The 23,203-nt window shown below is 41.8% G+C and overlaps 1 protein-coding gene across 1 annotated transcript in view; it reads right to left on the bottom strand.

Annotated features, from left to right (window-relative positions):
• CTNND2 (catenin delta 2) overlaps positions 1-23,203 on the bottom strand; it is a 526,110-nt gene that overhangs the window by 221,289 nt on the left and 281,618 nt on the right. The window contains exon 6 of the mRNA XM_077809167.1: positions 8,292-8,505. Coding sequence (XP_077665293.1) covers positions 8,292-8,505 — 214 coding nt within the window. The remainder of the gene's footprint in view (positions 1-8,291; positions 8,506-23,203) is intronic.

Genomic DNA, 23,203 nt, shown 5'->3' with positions numbered 1-23,203 from the left:
CGAGAGAGTGGGTCTCTGGGAGGTTTGTGTGGGGGCTCTGGGCAGTGAGGGGGTGGGGAAGGTCTCTTTGTGTTGGGGTGGAGGTCTGTATGGGGCACTGGGCAGTTGTGTGTGCTGTTTCTGTCTGGCAGCGCGCCACACAGAAAGTTAAAAGTGGTGGGGTACCCTGGCCAACCGTGGTGGTTTGGCACTCTGAGCCGCCGTGGACGGTGGGGATACCCTGCAGATCCGGCTGCCACGGGCGGCGGGGATCTGAGCCACCATGAGTGGTGTGGGACTGCAAGCTCCTGGCCGGTGCAGGCGGCAGGTGGCCCCCGGAGCTCCAGGCTGCCATGAGTGGTGGGGAGCCCTGCAGCTCCCAGACACCTTGGGCAGCGGGGCCCACTGCAGCTCCCAGCTGCTGTGGGTGGCGGGGCTCCCGGAGCTCCAAGCCGCGGGCAGCAGGGGACCCTACCTGCTACCTATTTGATTGCTTTAATTACATGTATTTTTGTTATTGTATTGAATAAATATTTAAATTATCATTTATATTTGGTTTTGTTTAATTTTTTACGGATAACATGAATGTCAGCTGTAGGCAGGGGGACGCTTGGGGCACGCAAAGTGTAAATCCGGCCCTGGGCATAAGAAGAGTAGAATGGCAGACAGGAGCTGGGTCTTGCTACAACTGTGCAAATCCTATCATGCTTTGTGAGCTGAGAATAAAATTTTATTTCTTATGGAAATCATCTGCAAATTAAGGAACTTTAAAAAGGAATGAGATAAAAGTTTGAATTGAGAAAAATATACTGAAAAGACAATTCCTCTCATTCAATAGCTTGCATATTACCAGGGATTATAACAACTAGTTAAATCTTCTGTGAGACTGATAATCTTCATAGATGAATGCAAATCACAGTGAAAAATTAAACTGGGTGAGACTCTCAAGAACATTAACATATGCAGCATCTGAATTTGAAGAATATGTGCATAAGATTATTACAGGCAAAATGATAATACAATGACTCCAATAGGATTTAAATAAAATACTGGTCATCTTTTCACAATAATCATTTTAAGGAAAGAAAATTATCCAGTATACAGCTTCATTTAGGCAATGGATAAATATATTCTACTGTAAACAGATTTTACAGTGTAAACTCTCCAGCTGTTTTATAGGCATGCGTGTATTTGCAGAATATAAATATAAGCCAAAGGCTAGAGTTTAAAATTCTCTTATTTTGCAAAAGGCCTGCTAACCCCTACTCTACAAAAATTCCAAAAGCTAGAAAGAGTCTTTCTGTTCTTGTCTGATCACATGGCTTCTCAAATGTATTCATGTTTATTCCCTTACTAGTTCCAAACAAGTATCATGTGTGCAGTTTAAAATTAGTTATACGGTGACTTGTATGTAGATATTTACATTATTTTTACTCCAATTCCTCCTGCCTTATTTACAGTGCCATAGAGTCCAGGAGCAGTCCCCTTATGTTCAATATTGCTTGCTTAAACATAAATCAAAAGATTTTAAGAGAGAATTTGTTGAGATTAACATGAACAGAGATGTTAACACTGTAGCACCTTGTTAGTTACAAAGAAGAACAATTTTAAATCATTTCTCAACATGAATTTGGATTGGGTGCACTGCTCACAAAGGGTGAAGCCACAATTCAGTGCTACAGGACATTCCAAATGCTTCCCTCTACTATAAATATAATTGTAGAAAGGCTGATCCAGTGGTTGGGGCCTTTGCCTGGGCTGTGGAAGACCTATGTTCTAGTCCCTGCTCTGCGAAAGACTTCTTGTGTGACCCTTGAGAGGTCAGTTAGTCTCTTAGGCCCAAATCCACAAAGGTGTCGTGCTACCTAAATCCCAGTTTTGGCTCTGCTGTGATCAATAAAACTGGCAAACCTTTCAGGTGCCTACACTCACTTGGTGCCCAAGCTTCAGCTTCCAGGCGTGCACACTGTTGCCTCCCTCTAGGCATCTGAATCCCCATCTCCCACCTAAGCCACAGAGCAATTCAGAAGCCAGGGAAGAAGATGGGGGTTCAGCTGCCTCACTTGTGCTCAGGGCATGATTCGGTAGGCAAGCTCAGAGATCCCTGACTGGATTGGGTCCCTTTCAAGACCTGGGTAGAGGAGGAGGTGATGATGTCCGCTTCATAACCTTTAGTGCAGTGTTTACAGCACTTGCCTGGGATGTGAGAGGCGCAGGCTCAGTTCCCCCTTTCTCTGCCAGAGGGGGAGAAAGGATTTAAACAGGGGTCACCCAGGGCCACAACCACTTGGCTATGAGATATTCTGATTCAGAACTCCCTCTGGCTCTCCTGTTGAAGCTGTTCCACTGTGGATAAATAGTGAAAGAGTCATTAGAGCAGGAGGACTGGACCCAGAGTCTCCCGCCTCCTAGCTGAGTGCACTAACTACTGGAGTACAGAGTCATTCCCTTTCCCACGCTCACACATTCTCTCTCCATCTAGGACAATGACTAAGTATTTAACCATAGTGAAACAGCCACTGGGTCAGAGAGACAGACAGAATGACTATGTAGCCTGGTGGTCAGGGCATCCCCCTGGGAGTGGGAGACCCAGGGTCCAGTGCCCCTACTCCAGTCACTCCATGCACCTGTCTCTCCCCATATATTGTACAGGGAGCCTAGGCACTTTAGTTAGGCTTTGTCGATTGCAGTCTTGTTCCTGTGATTTTCTAGGCACCTAAAAGTTAGGTCTTGTCTTCATGTACAGTGCTACAGTGGCATAGCTGCACCAGTGCAGCTGCACCATTGTCGCGCTTCAGTGAAGATAGGAGAGCTTCTCCCATGGGTATAGATAATCCACCTCTCCCACTGGCAGTAGCTATGTTGATGAGAGAAGCTGTCCCGTTGACATAGCTCTGTCTACATGGGGAATTCGGTCATTGTAACTATGTCACTCAGTGCTGTGGATTTTTCACACCGCTGAGCAATGTAGTCAGACCAACATAGGGCCGTAGTGTAGACTTGGCCTTAGGCACTATGATGCTCAGTGTTACAACGCCTCAATCCTTTTGTGGATCTGGGTGTCTGTGTTCCAATTCTCTATGTGTGAAATGGGGACAGGGATACTTCCCTACCTCCCAGGGATGTTGTGATGATAAATACATTAAATACTGAGGCACTGCGATACTGTGGTAATGGGGGCCAGGTATAGGACTATGATGGAGCCAATAATACCCTCTAAAATGAATGAAAATAGATTTTCTGTATCATGGATGGATAACGAACATTATATATAGTCAGACCCATTACATAATTCTCTATTATGTATATTGTTGATACATACAATACATTCACTCACTAGCCAAAGGAGGATCTGCTGAGGTAGTATCTCCCATTCACCCCATGCAAGGAGGTGACTGCAACTAATAGAAGCTTCCTCTCCCCGGCACCTACCACCAGCTTAGGTTTAGTACCAAAGGAATATTCTCTCTTCCACCACTACAGAAGGAGGCTATTGAGAGAGTTATTTCCTCCTTTCCAGAAAGGACAGAAGGGAAGAAATCTGACTGGGGCCAGCTCCCACGCTACAGGGTCCTTACAGAGATAAAGCGGGGGCCCTGATGAAGACGCCCAATACCAGTCTGGCTACTGAAGGATTCAAGCTCTGAGGCACCGTGAACATCATTTCTTAGGATAGGAGCTCAGCAGAGCACTAGCACTACCAGTAATTCATTATCAAACCTAAAGCGTCTCCCATACAGAGAGGAACAGAAACACAGCCATGGGCCACATATAGCCGGGGGGCTATATAATCAGTAAAAAACGCAACGAAATCCTGAGCTACAAATGGCTTTGATTCCATTCAACAGCTTCACTCTGCCCAGCTCTACTCATTTCTCCCCTTTTATACATGCTTAGTCCTCTTTCAGACTCCGATCCTCCCTCTTAGCTACAGCTTTCATTGCAGCTACTGGTGACAACTATTAGAGGTCAGAGTTTGACACCTGTCATTAGCAATCACATAGTTTCAAGATAACCAGTCTGAGGGCACGTTAGCTTAATTATTTTCTTTCACTGGTAGTGCACGAGAATTCAGTGATATATTGTTTAATGGATGGAATATACAGGGTAGCTTATTCTCTTAAAAATCGAATAATAACGCTCTGTAGTGGGGTGGTCACCCCGCTATAGCCCTAAAGGGGTTAAAACAGCCCTGGGAGAAGGTTGCCTTGGGGAGCCAAAGGTAAACACAGCCCTGGAGAGGACTGGGAAAAGCTGAGTGAGTAGCTTATCACAGGTGTGGCCAGCTCAATCAGGGCCCAGCTGGCCCTTATAAGAGGGCTGTGAGCCAGAAGCAGAAAGAGGAGTCTCACTCTATCCCTGGAGTGGGAAGGGCTAGCTGCCAGGGACCCGGACCCGGACCCGGACCCGTGCTGGGGAAGGGCAAAGGGAGCTGGGGAGCTCCAGCCTGGTAAACCCCCAGGCTGCAGGCCTTGGTAAAGGCCCAGAAAGGTACTGGGGCTGCAGAGGGGCAGCCTGGTCCTCACCCCTTGTCAATGATGAGTGGCCATTACACTGCAGTCTGCCCCAGTGAGCGAGGGTTAGATGACGACTGGCACTCGCCACTGAGGCAAGGTGGGTTCAGAGGGTTGGGTTTGCCCCAGGGAGGAGAGACCCAGAGTGTGGGGGGTACTGTTGGGGCAGAATCCCAGGGTAAAGGGCACCGGGGTCTAGGAGGGACACCGGCCTGCAGAGGGTGCTCCGAAGGCTGGAAAGAGCTAATTCCCACATGACCAGCAGGAGGCGCTGCACCAGTGAGTTGTCACATCGCTACACAATCTCTTTAGTAATACAGCAACAGATACAATGGAAACTTGCATTATAGCTGCTGAAGGAGTTCATTAGCACTTTGCTACTCATTTGCTCAGAGTAAGCAGGCCGAGTGCTCCCTAAAGTCAGGAGTCAGACAACACAACCAAGAGCAGAACAAATATGTTGAAACTAAAATAATAGTTTCACTTTATTAGGTTTATCAGTAATTCTGTCACTCAGCAGGATGCATCATCAGAGCTCCATGTAGCACAGCATCTTCTTGACAAGAAGAATCTAAGAAATCATGATTAACAGGTATGAGATGAAAGGTGTGATAATTAAGAAACAAAATTAAATACAAAAATCTACACTTAAAATACATCATGGAGCTGATTAATGCACCCTAGAGCAAGGAAATTCTGAGTCTACACATGGCTGATGTTATCAATTGTCTTAAATGGTGGATGATCTTCTGAAAAAGTGGGGAGGGGTGTGTGTGTATATAGATCCTGGGATCACTAAATACTAGAATTTTTATCATATCCATTAGTAAAAAAAAGTTTCAATGGAGATATGGATGCTGTAAAAAACTAAAGAGATCTTAAGATTTTTGATTTGTAACATGACATTAATTTTCACATCACTGACACTTTAATAGCCAAGTGAAGGGTCAAATTACAGAGGATTTAAAAATCTTCATATGGTTTTTTGTTTAACATATATTCTTTCACATATTTGCAAGCACCTCTTCTTGCAGGGGGAGCTGATGTAACATAACAAAGCTTTATGAAAAGTGAACTCTGCTCATGTACAGTCATCACTGAGAGAGGGCCCCACTCTATAGAAAGGGAAGTTTGTGATATACTGCAAATAGGAGCGAAAAAATAAGTAATGTTCATGTGTAACCAGCACTCAGACACCTGATTATGCCACATTGCCACTTCTCATTTCTGCTGGACAAAAACAACCTGAGGAAAAGAAGCTTTATATCTCATTTTCATGCTACCTATCTCGGCCCACTGAAACACTGTGTACAGCATATTTCAAGTATCCTTTCAATTGTGTACTTTTCACCCTAGCACCAAATAAAAATCCCTAAAAAGAAGTAACCGCTCTTAATATTTAGTTTAAATTAGGGTGGCTTTAGCCAAAAATGGATGAAAAATATTTAAAACACCAAGAATTTAATAGTGAGAGATTTTGTTTGTTCTTCTGCTGTGTAGCTCAAAAACCAGTACTCACACTGAACTAAAAACAAAGCAACTCCAGAAACAATTGCAGACCAGATTTTACTTTGTCATTCTATGAAATAATCTCTTTACCAAACTCTGCTCTCTGTACTTACAGTATACGCTGTTCAGTATGCCATTTTCACAGTGAAAGAAAACACTGCCCATATCCTCAACATACTTCCCCCACATATATTTCTATGTAACTCCTTGGGGTTTAGAGAGCATGGCCCCCTTAAATCTTTTTCCTGTGGGGAGGGGGAACAGTGAGAGAAAGGAGGGAAACTTGGGGTGTGGCTCTGAAGCCCCGGGAGAGAAGGGCTGCAGTCGGGAGGCCCTGGACAAAGTGAAGGGGAGAGAACCTGTCTGAAGCTTGGGAAGGACAGGGCGGCTGATCGGGGACACCCCAGGACAGGAGCCAGGAGGAGCACTGTGCCAGGGAGGAATCGCCTAAGAAGGACAGGCCGGAGCTAGACCCAGTATCACTGCTGCCCAGAGCTGCATGGGGTGGTGAGTACTGGGGCTTGTGACTGCATTGGGAATAAAGAGGGAGGCTGCTAGCTTAAGTGGGGAGGTTGTTGCTCTGTGTAGCTTTGCAGAGAGTGGAAGAAGGGAGCACCGGAGGGGTTTGTTGGGGAAAGTTCACTGGTGCGGAAGACGAGCAGGAGCACCCAAGACTCACCATTGAACTGGAACTTTGCTCAGGACTCCTGAACTCTGTGTGAAGACATATTGCTCAGTGTCAGCCCTTTCAGACTGTGCTACCATTGAGCCTGTGCGGCCTTGGTTTCGATGCAACCCTGTTCTACTGCTCCCCCTACATTTCCTCTTGTTGCTTTTCTCCTCTCATCCCTCGGCAAATAAATATCTCCCTTTGTTATATCCATTGTACTTTTCCTGAGGGTGGGTGTGTTCACTCCGGGGGGTTTGGCACAGGTGCCCCTGGGGTGCAAGGAATTTTTCCTGCGCGCGCCGTCTTTTGGCCAGCACTGCCTGCAGGGCCGGTGTAACCACTAGGCGATATAGGCGGCCGCCAAGATTTGGGGGCACCAAAAAGCGGTGCCCCAAATTTTTTTTTTACACTATTGCTGGAAAACGAATGAATAAAGAAAAGAGAAACGTCGTTGAAGTTGCATTTTAACTTGTCGTTCTCTTGTACATTCTAGCTATAGCCTACGCCAGCTCTGCGGTGCGGGCACAAGCGTACTGCTTCACTATGGTACAAAGCGGCAATGATGTCATTCTTCTCGTCGCACGCAGCCATTACCCGTTCTGACAGGCTGTTTTATCATGCTACGTTTACTAGTTTTCAGAGCTTGTCGACTGAGGCTAACTATTTTTGTTGAGTTGTTTCAGATCTAAGACTCTGGCAATTGCTGCTGCATCATTTCGCTAATACTTTGTGTTAATTGTGTGTGTATGTTTAGTATCTGAGTGTATATGTTTATCATGTGCGAATATCCGTGTGTAGGTTGTTGAAATTTGTTATATTGATATTGTCAGTTGTTGCTGTATGACGGAGTATCCGCCATTCTAATTTTATAAATTTTATTAACAATAATTGGATATTCTAAAGGTAGAATAAAATGTAGTAGATTTTGATATGAAAGAATGAAGGAAGGAAGTATACATGACTAAAAAGAGTATTTTCGATTACAATCAACATTGCTTAATTTTAAGGAAAAGTCATCTTGATCTCTTAATCATTGTGCAGTATTCATTTTTGAAAGTTTATAATAAGCGATGCTCCCCGGGGAGGGGTGGAGGGGCGCAAGGTGGAAGTTTTGCCTGGGGCGCAAAATATCCTTGCACCGGCCCTGGCAGCCTACAAGAGCAGACTCCATCTTGGCCACGAGGGCGCTAAAGTTACATCTATAAGAAGCAAAGAAGAGTCAAGCAGGCTTTGCACTACTTAGGATACGGTGCAGCATAACTCCACTCTGAAGAATTACAAGGTAAAAGGGGGAACGCATACCCAATGATGGAATTGCTAGCACCAAGAATAACCTGTGTATAGAATGCAATCACATCAACACAGTTCTCCACTAGCGGGGGAAAAAAAACAGTGAACCAGCTCAGGAAATCACTGCTGCTTCAGTAAGTGTCAGTTAAATATTGATTGGAGTCAGTCAATATTTCGCTTGTCCAAAGAACCTGAAAGTAGGGAAGATAGTGATAAAGCAAAAGGTAATTTATGGAGCATCTGATACACATCACTGTGCTGCACAAATAGTACTGAGCTAGGACCTAGTTAGCACTTGATATTCATGAAAAAAATACATAGAATCAAACCTGTGACCAGTTCTCTGATTTCCAAATCTGTAGTCTTGCGGAGCAAGCGTACTAATGCTGGGATACCACCACAGTTTTTCAGAGAAATTTTGTTGTCATCATTTGCTTTCCCATACACCAAGTTTCTCAAAGCTCCACAGGCACTACGGTGGACTTCTGTCATTCGATGATCCAACAGGTCCACCAGTAACTGTATTCCTCCTTGTCTTCTTATCTGAAACAGCCAAAAGTGACAACCAAGGTATTAGGGAACGAGCAGGTGCAGTGCACACATTATTCAGTTTAATAGGTAGTGGTGCTCAAATTAAGAGTATGCATAGCACTTGCTTGTGGTCCAAGAACAGCTGCAAGTTGATATGGTGCTGGCTCCTTCCCTTTGATAACACTGAAAGCAAAGCTCGTTCCAGTGAAGATTCTGGACAACTGTTAAAGCAACTGAAACAATGAGGAGCCAAAACAGTTGTCTCAACAAGGGACTTCTGCATTGGTCCAGTAAGCCTAATTTCATTACCAGGCAAATTGGTTGAAACTATAGTAAAGAATAGAATTGTCAGAAACAAAGCTGAACAGAACATGTTGCAGAAGAGTCAACACGGCTTTTGTAAAGAGAAATTGTGCCTCACCAATCTATTAGAATCCTTTGATGGGGTCAATAAACATGAGGGCAAGGGTGATCCTGGGGATATAGTATGCCTGAACTTTCAGACAGCCTTTGACAAGATTCCACACCAAAGGCTCTTAAGCAAAGTAACCAGTCATGGGATAAGATGGAAGGTCCTCTCACTGATCAGTAACTGATTAAAAGATATAAAACCATTTCAACATATTCATAACTGATCTGGAGAAAATGGTAAACAGTGAGGAGGCAAAGTTTGCAGATGATGCAAAATTACTCAAGATAATTAAGTCCAAAGCTGACTGCAAAGAGTTACAAGGGATTTCACTAAACTAGGTGGCTGGGCAACAAAATGGCAGATGAAATTCAGTGTTGATAAACGCAAAGTAATTCACATTGGAAAACATAATCACAACTATACATACAAAATGATGGGGACTAAATTAGCTGTTACCATTCTAGAAACAGATCTTGACGTCATTATCGATAGTTCTCTAAAAACATATGGTCATTGTACAAGCGGCTGTCAAAAAAGCTAACAGAGTGTCAGTATCCATTAGGAAAGGGATAGTTAATAAGACAGAAAATATCATAATGCCACTATATAAATCCATGATATGCCTACACCTAGAATACTGAATGCAGGTCTGGTCACCCCAGCTCAAAAAAAAAATAGAATTGGAAAAAGTACAAAAAAGGGCAATAAAAATGATTAGGGGTCTGGAATAGTTTCCATATCTGGAGAAGTTAAAAAGATTGGAACTAAGCAGGGATATGATAGAGGTTTATAAAATCATGAATGGTGTGGAGAAAGTGACTAAAAGGAAATGTTATTTACTCCTTCACATAACGCACGAACCAAGGGCCACTCAATGAAATTAATAAATAGCAGGTTTAAAACAAACATGGGGAGTACTTTTTCATATAACTCAGTCAACATCTGGAATTTATTTCCAGGAGATGTTGTAAAGGCCAAAAGTATAATTTGGTTCAAAAAATAATGAAATAAGTTCACGGAGGATACGTCTATCAATGGCTATTAGCCAAGATGGTCAGAGGTGCAACCCCATGATCTGTGTGTCCCTAAACCTCTGACTGCCAGAAGCTGTGAGTGGATGACAGAGGCTGGATCACTAAGTAATTATCTTGTTCTGTTCATTCCCTCTGAATCATTTGGCACTGACCACTGTTGGAAGACAGGATACTGGGCTAATAGACCACTGGTCCATACATTCTTATGTAGTAAATTATAATTATTTGTTAAAGTATGAATAATGTTGTGTGTGTTCATACATTTAGTCAATTTATCTGAAACCAAGAATGCAAGACACTTTCATTCCTTTTAAAATATGTACCTTTTTCAGTGTCAAAATTTGAGCATTAAAAATTATATGCTAGTGAAATAAGAGTCATCACTTTTCTGCTCCCTATGTACTATGGCACATCAGCACATCATTGTTTTAGGATATGAATCATATAATACAAAGTGCCTCAATAGAGAGATGCAGGTACATCGTGTTAATTTTTTTTTTTGCAGTTTACAGAAGAGAACACTCTCGTCCATATAATATTCACATTACAAAGAATAAAGTATTTAAATTAATAACACTTTAATGTATGCAGCACTGTGGTAACAAAGCCTAGGTACAGAAGGCAGATAGTAATTATTTGAAGATAGCCTATATTTTTCCCAGAGTATTAATTGCCATTCAGTGTTCCCTACATGGTGTTCACCTGTCTAGGCATTCTGTAGACTATCTATAAAGCACATTGGTCAGTGGTAAAACCAGAGGTTGACTATGGTTGTGGCTGGATAATGGTACATAACATCAGACTCATGTCAGGAGTTCATTCATCTCTCTGTCACTCTGTGCTTGTGTGCAACCTGGAGGAACACTGATGCCTTTCAGTTCAGAAAACAGAAAAACAGATAAAGAATATGTTCTGCAATATATCTGACTGATCCAAAACTCAACTACTGCAAATATGATCATTTGCAATGAAAGGTATTTGCCACTTTCTAAATCAGATACTTTTACTGAGGAGAAATATTCACTCTTGAATCCATCACCAACCCTTTGAATCAAACATGTCAGCTTTTTCTAATAAATCATATTTTCAAACCTGATGTGTTGCATGAGGAACAGCTACATCACCCACTTGACTCAATATGCAACATTTACTGAAATAGACTAAGAACTGAACTTAATATATCAAGCACTAAACTTGATACATCAGTTCAGTAAAAGGTACATGAAGTACTGAATTTGATATTTCAGTCTTCAGAGAGAGATGCTTATGTGATTTGATAAAAGATAATGAGAGAAAACATTTGGATTAATAGAAAATATACCCAGTGTATCACTCGTTTTGCTATGATGTGTGACATCAGTAACAATGGAATGAAAAACAGAGATCATAGGGCTGGACCAGAGGGTTTTAAAATAAAATATGTGCAAAATGATTTTTGATAAGTACTTCAATGATTGCTTAGAAAAAGATTGAAATAGTGATGGGAACAAAAAGGAATTTCAAGCAAGTACACCTAGAATAAACATTTTTCATGTATGTGATAGGTTTCAGAGTAACAGCCGTGTTAATCTGTATTCGCAAAAAGAAAAGGAGTACTTGTGGCACCTTAGAGACTAACCAATTTATTTGAGCATAAGCTTTCGTGAGCTACAGCTCACTTCATTGGATGCATACTGTGGAAACTGCAGAAGACATTATATACACAGAGACCATGAAACTATACCTCCTCCCACCCCACTCTCCTGCTGGTAACAGCTTATATTAAACACCTTCTGCAGTTTCCACAGTATGCATCCGATGAAGTGAGCTGTAGCTCACGAAAGCTTATGCTCAAATAAATTGGTTAGTCTCTAAGGTGCCACAAGTACTCCTTTTCTTTTCATGTATGTGATATAACTCATCTGATGACCTCAAAGGGGGCTCTGTCACAGCACCTGTGATCTCTGTCCCAGTCTGTGCATGGACATTATTTCCAAGTGAACCTCTCCCAGAGTGGAACCCTGTGGTTCACCCTGCTCTAGATTGGATCATCAGGATACACCCCACTATTCTCCCCCCACACACACACTTTTTACCAACTGGACTATCACAGTTGCAGGGAGAATGGTGCCTTAGACCCCATTCCCCCTTGGCAATCCTTCTCGAGTGCACGGCTTAGGTGATAGGTTTTGCTACCTTCACCTCCCTCTGGGTGGAACCTGCAGTTGCACCACTCTTAGACTGGATCCCTAGGTGGCAAGCCCCCCTGTTTCCAACCATGATAACTCATCAGGCCCGAATGGACTGGGTACCTGCAAGCAACTTCCCTCTGGGAATCTCTGACCAGTGGCTGATTACAGGGATACGAAACAGATTATTCAAAACAAACGTACTGTACATTCACCCAAAGATATATAGCAATCAGATAAAAGTGAACAATATAGCATGATAGCCACAACAATAATAATTAATAATAACACCACCTAGCTCTTATATTGTGTTTTTCCATCAGCAGGGCTTAAGGTGCATTACAAAGTAGGTCATTATCCCCATTTTACAGATGAGTAAACACAAGCCTAAATGCCTTGGAACTTACCTAAACCTTAACATTCCCTTGCATGTTTTGGTAAGTTCTACTTAGGTACCTCCACCTCTGGGCTGGGAGAGAGAAACTCTCCCACTGCAGATGCTGTTGTCAGTAACTCTACATCTGTGTCTCCCATCAGCAACTTCTCTGGAGCAGCTGTTGACAACTCACCCACCCGCAACCTTTTTTGTGTGTCATTTTGATCTCTAAGCTTGTTGCCTCAGCAAAGCGGCTGAGTCACTTGTATAGGAGCCTGAAAATCACCTCTTCACAGCTCAGCTGTTGACTTTTGAGGGTTTGCCATCCTGTTCCTTACCTGGACTATTGTGTTGCCTCCTTACTTTTTTACCCAACAGCTCACTATTAAACTGTAGCAGTAAATTCCCACCTTCCAATAGCCCAATATAGCTATGCATTGACTATCTTAACAGGTACGTCACATAATCATAAAATTAGTATAGATGAACATCCCCAGTCTCTATAAACATTAGTTAATTAAGACTCATAACCCTCTTATGCGGTATAATGAAGGATTATTATCTCCTGTTTACAGTTAGAGAAACTGAGGCACAGGAAACTAAAATGATTTGCTCGTGGTCCTAGAAGGAGTTTCAGACATAGCTCAGAGAAGTCAGACATCCTGAGTTCCAGAGGCAAATACTCAGCTGTTGTAAACTGTTATAGCTTCACTGACTTCAATAGATCTTTGGCCTAAGGTACCTTGATAGACAGATACATGATGATTTGCATAAGCTAAGGTTCAGAACCTACTCTATACGGACATAAAAACTGACCAGGGTTTGCGCTGTGCCTCTCTTCAGGTGAGATGATGAGATAATTGTTAGGTGCAATACTTACTAATACACAAGTGGCTGCTTTTTTACTTCATTCACAAGGCAAAATGAGCATGTATGCAGACAGGGTGTTTGCTCACCACCACAAATGATTAGTGTAGCACCGGATCACCTAAAACTCAGGGGCCAAACGCTGCACTCTTTTACACAAATCCATTGCAGAATAATCCACTGGAATGACCTATATTATATCAAAAACATAAACCATACCTGCTACTTAAGGAGGTGGTCTTGGAATAATTTTCACTTTGGCCAGGCAACATGGTTGCTTGCCCCTATGGTTTTTCCCTTTCTACAACAACAACTGTTGGTTTCTTGCCCCAGCGGTACTCAAATTACAGTAGCAATAATTGATATATTGATGTTCACCTATATCCACAACTCTGTGTGTATATATGATGGTGCCACTGAACTACACCTGAATGCATTCACATGTAATGACTAACAACTTCTACATTGTGTCACTATTTTCCTAACAGTGAGCTCCCTATTGTCACATAACAGGAGACTTTTGGAAAGGTAATATATCAGTTTCCATGGCTGTTTCATCTGTATCATTGATTGGTGAACTAGCTTCAGTGATGAACAAATCATGGTCAGCTCTCAGTGTGTTTCTTCTAAGAAATTTATCAGTGACAATGGCTTACTCTATCACTAGGTAAATTAAGTATATATGCGGTCAACATGCAACATATCCATTGACATAATAAAAAGAAGAAGTGTCAGAGCCAATGTGGATACTCTTGATACAGCTGTATGATATTAAGTTCGTGACTTTTTTGACAGTTTATTTTTCTGGTACAGTAGATTACCAATCAGATTTATCAGGGGATGTATTTTTTTCAGAATGACCACGTATTCATTTCAGTATATTATTTCTCAAAAGATAACTTGTATAGTTCAATATTTATAACATGCATTCTATGCCTACATTTTTAATTTAGTGACACCTCCAGTCTCAGGTTGAGCTTATTGAAAGGAGGGGACATTTTGTGTGAATTAATTGGGTTTATGGATTAGCCAACTAAGAATGGGTTCTAATGTATGTGTTTAAATTAAAAGAGCATTCTGGGGATTTTGGATGGAAAGATAAAGCACATTTTTTCCAACTACCCTAATATCACCTCCAGTGCTGAGCTTTTGTGTTCTAATCGTAAATATGTGGTGCATATAAAAATAATACCTTATAATGCATGTGCAACTGATTTTCAAGATACTAGTACTCTTGTTACCCAGACTTAGGAGGATGAAACACCTCCTTACTATAACTGACAAAATACACTTACATCTGTGTATATACTAATGCTGAGAACTCCAGGTTCAAATTGAGAATAATTATGGCTGGAGACAGTGCAGGATCCAAAAAGGGGGGAAGGTAGAGATCTCCTGCTGCCATCCCGGGGGCAGCTGTGGGTCCCTTGTGCAATTTAGAACATTGTTAGTGATACTCTAATTATGCAGGATCATAATGATCCCCTGAGGGACTGTTCTGCCAATCCAGGATCACTGGTGCATGAAGTGCTCTGGCCTACATCCCATAAACTGAGGGGCTATAACCAGGTGGCATAGGACAGCCGTGCTAGCTTTATGCTAGCTGGATATTCCCCTATGCAAGGGGAATCATCAACTGTCTGTGTAAGCCAGAATGGTACAAAAAAAGATGGAGAGGGGCCAAGGTTTTAATCCAAGATAGTAAAACTTTCAGCCCCATTGGGCCCAAGTCTCACTGCTGTGCAATAGATCAGAATTCAGGTCCCAAGGTTTCAGGATCAAGTTGTAGTACTGAGAGGGGTTCTCCCACCAGGGTAGGTAATTCACCTCCCAGAAAGGTAGTAGCTAGGTTGATGGAAGAATTCTTCTGTCAATCTGTCACTGTCTATACCAGGGTTAAGTCACTATATGTCTCTCAGGGGTATGGATTTTTATGCTGATGTAAATTCCCAGTGTGCACCAAGCCTGAGAGAGTGTACTCAGTCCCCGGTGTCAGGAAGCCAGCTGCAGCAGAATCAGTCTCTTAGCAACACACTGGACACAGCTGATGCTGGCAGGGGCTGCCTGATTGACTGCACTTACTGATTGGTGGAGGGGTGGAACTAAGCTACTACTTGTCCCAGAAGCAACCAGAGCTTGCTGGCTGCGTAGTGTGTTCCAAGTACATTAGATCCTGCTTCCTGCTCATGCCCAGCGTGCTCTTGTGCCCGTTGCAGTTCCTGAACTTCTCCATACTTGATACCCCTAGCTCCAATCCCCAGCTCGGCTTCCCGACCATGTCTCTACCTTAGCCACTGGCTCTGGCATTCAGCTCCTGATCCCTGGCTCTGACCTTCAGCTCTGCTCTCGCCTACACTGCCGGGTGTCCCAGGGCCCTGATTCTTGACTCTGGCTCTGCCCCACTCTAAACTCCAGGCCTCGCCAACCCCATGGTTATGACCATTAGGATCTACTGCTCACACCCCATTTGTGATCCTGACAGCCAGAAAGGAAGAAGATCTTCCTTCTGCAAAATCCTCAGTGATACTTGAATTGGCCAAATAAGGAATTATATTTTGAAGAATCCCAGAGGATCTTCCCCAAAACACATTAAGTTCCCTTTCAGGGACAATACTATCAGCCATACAATCTGTCTCTATCTGGATTAATATATTTTGATTTCTTCTTCTTACTCCATGTTCTACTTGCTAGACAAATTCTATATCTAGCTTTATTGAGATCATGCTGATTAAAAATACTCTCGATGCTTTGAGAAGGAAAACAGATACAAGCATATGAGGTGCACTAATGAAATTTCAGAATGAGACCACCAATACAGTAAGCTAAACAAGAAAATATATTTTTAAAAGTTGAGAAAAACACCAGACATCAGAATCTGCCCTGTATAAGTGTCACTATGTCAAACTTAACCATATGTGTTTCAGCAAAACTCCCCAAGATGATGAAACCTATGCAAGCAAAGAAATCACTTTATATAGTAGAATCTCAGAGTTACAAACACCAGAGTTACAAACTGACCAGTCAACAATACATCTCATTTGGAACCACGAGTACACAATCAGGTAGCAACAGAGACCAAAAAAACCCCCAGACCAAAAACCGTAATAGTTTACACGTAAGCTATTAAAAAAATAAAGGGAAAGCATCATTTTTTTTCTGCATAGTAAAGTTTCAAAGCTGTATTAAGCCAGTGTTCAGATGTAAACTTTTGAAAGAACCAAAATGTTTTGTTCAGAGTTACGAACAACCTCCATTCCCAAGGTGTTTGTAACTGTGAGGTTCTACTGTACTGTGAGCAGTAAACAAATTAAATTAGGGCTGTCAATTAATCACAGTTAATGCCTGTCATTAACTGAACACAAAATTAATGCGTTAATTTTTTTAACATGCTAATCACATAACTCTGGGCAGGGAGGAAGGCATCGGAGGCTGGGGGCTGAAGCCCCAGCCTGGAGCTCCAGAGGTGTGTGTGTGGGGGGTGGGTTTCAAAGCCTCAGGAGGGCTGGAGTCCTGCGTTCTGAGCAGGGCTGAAGCCTGGATCCCCAAGGCCCAAGTGGGACTGAAGCCTGGAGCGCTGAAGCCCCAAACCCCACACTCCAAGAGGGGCTGAAGCCCAGAGTCCCGAGCAGGGCTGAAGCTCATTGCCCCCAGCTGGGCTGAAGCCCAGAGCTCAGTGTTCTGAGTGGGGATGAAGGGGGGGGGGAGGGGTCACAATTTTTTCTAGTTGTGGGGTCACCATTTTTTTAAAGTCCAAATGGGGTCGCCAGCACAAAATTTTGAGAAACACTGCTATAGAGAATAGGGGTCTGGTGAGCTCAGTCAGCCTTTGCACCAGCCTCTCCTCCCGTGTCACATGCTGAGTCTCTGAGGTAAAATCCACCCTCCCTTGCAAACAACAGCTCACTCAGATGAAGGGAGTTATTTAAAAATAATAATAAACAAATAAATAATAACAATAGTAATAATAATAATTCTACATGTGTAAGTTCAACTTTCATGATAAAGAGATTGCACTACAGTACTTGTATGCGGTGAATAGAAAAATACAATTTCTTTTGTTTCTCTTTTTTAAGTGCAAATATTTGTAATCAAAAATAATAATATAAACTGAGCACTGTACACTTTGTATTCTGCATTGTGATTGAAATCAATATATTTGAAAATATAGAAAACACTCAAAATATTTAAATAAGTAGTATTCTATTATTGTTTAACAGTGTAATTAAGACCGATTAATTGCAATTTTTTAAATCTAATGTTTAATCGTGATTAATTTTTTTAATCACTTGACAGCCCTAAATTAAATTCATCTTCCTTGGCCGTCTCATTTTTACATTACTGCCTATGAAAAACACCAGCCAAAGCTTTTATTCATCCTAACACAGTCTGAGAATGAATTATAGCCAGGTCCAAGTGAGAAAACAACATGCAGCCTGCATTATCTATTAATGCTCATGACACTGTCACTGAGTAGGCAACAAGGTCATGCTGTCCCTATATGCTCTCTGTTTAGAAACCTAACAACAGGGCTTGAAAGTTCCCCTTGCTCACTCACCCCATGTAAGTAAAAAGGCTTGTCCTAGTGTGGCAAGGGAACCTATACTATCCATTGCAGCAGAATTTAAGGTTTCATTTATAATAAAATAAGTATGTAGCCCTTAGGCTTGTGAAGACAGACTTCTGTGCAAATGTGAACTAAATATAAACTAATGCATTTTAATCATGTTGAGTCTGCAGAGGGCCAGCTGCAATGCCTCAGTGGCTGGTCATTGCTTTGGCAAGCAGCAGTAGTCAAACTAACAAGGGCCTGGTCAGTTTCACTATTGCTATTAGGAACCCTGTGAGCTCCACTGAGTACAGACATGAACACCACTCCTCCTCCCCTTGCAGAAGCAGCCAAGAGGAGATGTAGAGTAGCAGAAACTGTCTCCAAGCTCAGTAGCTAGCTAGCTCTGTGGGAATGAGAGCATAGCAAAGGGTCTCTCTTTTTCCATCAACATTCTTCTTAATTCTAATAAACAAAAGAGCTCTTTGTACCAGAGGAAATGGAAGAAATCTAACAGAAGTTGAGCCTTTTGTTAAGCCAAATACCATCAACCATAAATGTAAGCATAATAAATTTAACATGCTGCATCACTCAGCAATTACTCTGTCACACTTCTATTACTAACAAACCATTTTTCAGCATATCAAAATACAATAACATTCCAATATGTGTGAATTATTTAATGTTACTGTGCTGCATATATGAGAGAGACAAAGTAAGATCATATCTTTTAGTGAATCAACTTCTGCTGGTGCAAGAGACAAGCTTTCAAGCTACACACAGTGCTTGTCTCTTGCACCAACAGAAGTTGGTCCACTAAAAGATATTACCTCACCCACCCTGTCTCTCCAATATCCTGGGACCAACCTAACTACAACTACACTGCATGTATAACACAGATAAAGAATCAATGACTGGGAGCACATTAAATGTAATGAATGTTGAATAAAATAAAAATTATGATGACAATTCTATTCAATGCTTGAAATTTTCAATAATAATTGGTTGTGATGTTCTTAGAAGCTGGAAAATAGCACTCAATTTTGTAACAATAGATTGTTGATTTAATACAAAAGCTTAATATTAAAGTTATGTTCCACAGTTTCAGAGAAACAGAAGCTAGAGGTGAATGGAATCAAATGTCAGAAGCTATTCAAACACTGATAGCCTTAATTGATTTGATCTCTTCAGAGCTGCTTTCAAAGGCGATATCATCACAAAGGTACAGAAGAAGCAACATCTATAAAGGCTTTGCAGTGCACTGTCAGAGTTACTGGGCTAACCATACCTTTGACCCCTCCTGGTCTCTTTGAGTGCAACCCCTCTCACACTGCAGGCCCCAGGTGCTAAAAGTGATTACCTCAGCAGGCTCCAGTTATGTCAGTACCCACAGTTCATAGATTCATAGATTATAAGGCCAGAAGTGACACTGTGATCATCAAGTCTGACTTCCTTTATAACACAGGCCATGGCGCTTCTTTATTGGAACGACAGCATATTATTTAGAAAAACATCCAATCTTGATTTCAAATGATGGAGAATTCACCGCAACCCTTGGTAAGTTGTTCCAATGGTTAATTACCCACTCTTTCAGGACCTGTTGCCTCTGTTCCACCTCAGTATGTTCTCCCTGGGAATTGTTCACTCTCTAGTCCACCCCATTTCTCTCTCTCTCCACACAATCCTTTTTACCATTAAGCATCCCTTTGAACTTTAGGCTCCCAACGTTGGCAAAGCAGTTGTGTAACTTCGGGCTGGAGCTTAGAAGTAGGCCATTGTCTTGTAATTGCTCTGCGAGTGTTTGTTAGGAGGTTGTTTATCTAGAGCCATTTCTCCTTGTTTTTCCGACAGCCCCCAATTAAACTAGACCAATACATTTGTCACCTCTGGCCCCTTTGTGGCCTCCCCACTCTGTGACTGAGGCCTCCAGCCATTACCTTTCTTGGGGCTGGGGGGGACCTCACATTCCCCTCCCTCCAGACCAGATTTAGGCTACAATTCCTTCTGACCTTCACTGTGATTGCCAAGTTCTGTTACCTCGTAGGGGCTATAACAGGGATTATCAGCCAGCCATTACATTACTTATTATTAAATAAAGCCATGCATGTATTTAGAACAAAATCATTACAGAGAAAACACATCTTGAAAACAATAAATAGCTTATATGCCTATCTAAGCTTACCAGGTGTCACCCAACTTCACATGGAGACCCTGATAGGTTTCAAAGTTCTTCAATCCCTTCCAACAGTGTTATGCACTCTTGGTAAAAGTCTCCTGTCAGTTCTTGGATCGAGTAAGGATGACCCATCCCCATTCCCCCCAGTAGCAAACTGCACATTTGGAACCAATTCTTGGTTCTTTGCTGGGCCTTTGGAACCTGGTCAAACCCAGTAGGTATATGCAATGGTGCTTCTGCCACCTTTGTGTTTACTGTTAGAGAGCTTATTCCTTCACTCTCCCACTTCCCTGGTCCTTCTCGCATGAACAGAGAGGAACAATACCCGAAGTCCGAAGGTACAAACAATTCAATGTTTATTGGGGTGAACTTCTAGCAAGCTTAAATCCAAGTTCCTTTTTCCTTATTTTCGAATCCCAACATACTTCTTGTTTGCCCCTAATTTATATAGTAATATTCTTAGCTATACCTTAACCAATCATTCTACTGAAATTTAACTAACCAAGCCTAACATACTGTAACATGATTAGCTAACCAATGATATCCCATCACCTTAATTAGTTTACACCCAGCAAAATTAATTATACAGGAGACAGAAACAATCACAGAACCAGACAGAGACCATGCAAATAAACAATAGCAAAGTGGGAACTATAATGACAAAACAATACAGAAGTGAGGATTTCACAACTACATCTATAAAGACATAAGGGTTTTCCAGCTGTGTCTAGTGATAAGTGAGTTCTTACCAGACAGAAAACTATCAACCTAAATTTCCTTTTACATCTTCTAGGCTCTTCCCTTTCTCTGCAAGTGATAGATCGGATCACCTTCCTAACAGCCCCATATTGACTAGTTTGGAATGTGAGGATGTGACCGGTCGCTTCCCAGCTTATGGCTGCCTCTGCTGCTTAGCCAAAGGCATTGGCCTAAGAACAGGGCCTCAGACTGTCACAGTGAGAGAAGGCCCTTACACAGATTCCTTCTTGTATACCTCTATTACTAGCTAAATGATAAACATATACCTACATTCTTAGAGTATAGGCCTTTACAGATAGGCCTGAATATCTATATCCTAACATTTACCTGTCTAGACATCTGCAGTAATTACCCCCAGTGGTGCTAGTTCTCGATAGTTCATTCATGCTTAAGTGACTTCTCCGTCAGCACTGCATTGCGTATCTTATTAACCTCTTCACACCCAGACAGTAACAATACAAGTGAGACAGGAAAACTGAGTCACACATATCCTTTCATAATAATAAATCAGAAGTTTCCCAGTGCTCCGCAACATTCATACAGGCAAGTCATAACACATCATAACTATACAATAACTTTACTTCACTGGCCAGGTCACAAACAGTATTTATAACATTATTTACAGATCAGTATTCTTAAATTTTTCAACAGCAGCTCCATGTCAGCTACATTAATGACTTAAATTACTTATATTTTAAATTATTTGCATTATTAAAATCATTTTACTCTAAAAGGGAACAAAACCATCATGCTTGCTAGGGTATGCTTCTAAAAATCAACAACTTTCAGAAGTCTTTCCATTGAAGTCTGATTGCTACGACTGTACTAGAAAATGGGAAAACAATCCCCCTGCCCCCCCAAAAAAACCCCAATATCAAAATATTAGTAGAGATAGCCTATTTCCGCTGACACTTTTGATATTAACGTAAATGTATCAGGCTTAAACTGGAATCCCATAAAGGGAGAGGAAATTCACTTCTCACAGCTATATATTCCAAAATGTCTACAAAACAGCAGGCAGACAGTGTAATGTCCTTAAACCAACAATGCATGGGAGATCTATTGAAGACAAATTTACCTGAAACATTATGGCTTAATTTAGCTTGATCATCACAGTAATTTGCTGCAAGTTTCAAAAAGTGCTGATCAATTTTAGCTCAAAATAGAGTGGAATGTTATACTAATTGCTAAATCAGAGGTTTAATCTAGGTCCCACTTAAAAGCAGATTTGTAAAACTATCATTAAGAACTTGTTAGATCAGGCACAAGAGTAACATTCAAAGCAGTGAACAGGGATAATTTAAATAAAATCAGATGCTGCTACATATACAATATTCCACTGGGGGTAAATCTAGCTTGTACCTGACATACTGAACTCCATACTATGAACAATCACATTTTTTTATGGCTATATACAATGGCAGCCAGCTGCCCAATGAGCTCAAGAGCCAAGTTGAACATAAGCATGCAAAAATTTGGTAGTGGGTTTCATGCACTCAGGATCCACACACAAAGGGATCCTTCCTTCTGGGTGTGGATATCCCACCCCATGCGTGCCAAGAGGCAGTCAACCGCCTGTGCAGCATGCTTCTTCCCCATCCCCACAAAGGGACTTCCATAGGTCCAGAAGCTACTTGCCAAATGGGTACAGGGAATGGACTCACATCACTTCCCCGAATCACACTTTGACTCTACCAGTTAATTAATCCAATTGGGGTTTAATTGTCTTTCGTGTACTGACCTCATCCCCTCTCTGTAGAGCAGAAGCCCCCTTAAAGGTGAACAGCCTAGGTTCAGTCACAGTATGGGGAACCCCTTATAACTTTCTTTAAGAGAGCCATACTGCTAGAGAGCTGGAGAGGGCAGGAGGTTATTAAAGCCACTTCAGAGGCATATGGCTTCTGCAGGATAGGCTATTGGATTCCCTGACTTACAAGTGGCTATGGAGGGATCAGTGGTTTCTACAGCCAGAATCCTTGTTTCTTCCATAGGGAGGCTAACCCAGCTCACTGATTGAGTCATTTCTTTTTCATCCTCCCTACAGCTTTTGTCATGTGAGGGTACAGAGGAAGAATCCTATACCCATAGAATGTAATCCTTAAGGTAATGTGCATAAGAACATATTAGACATCACACTTTTTCTGTTTTCCATTCTTGCTCCAGGGAGAAAGTATCTGTTGTTCTGAATCAAGGCATCATCATTACAGAGGAAAGACAACTCATTATAGATCAAAGAACTATTCCATTTACAGCAAAACGACTTACCTTAATGTTCTCAAATTCACAATATTATGGGATCCCCATTTGAAGATCCTTTCCTAAATAAAATGTTGACTAACTATAATGGGACAGTGTAAATAACACCCATAGTT

This window comes from Eretmochelys imbricata, chromosome 2, assembly GCF_965152235.1.
Source record: "Eretmochelys imbricata isolate rEreImb1 chromosome 2, rEreImb1.hap1, whole genome shotgun sequence".
NCBI lineage: Eukaryota > Metazoa > Chordata > Testudines > Cheloniidae > Eretmochelys > Eretmochelys imbricata.
The sequence above is the reverse complement of the archived record's forward strand: the minus strand, read 5'-3'. Positions and strand labels throughout refer to the sequence as shown.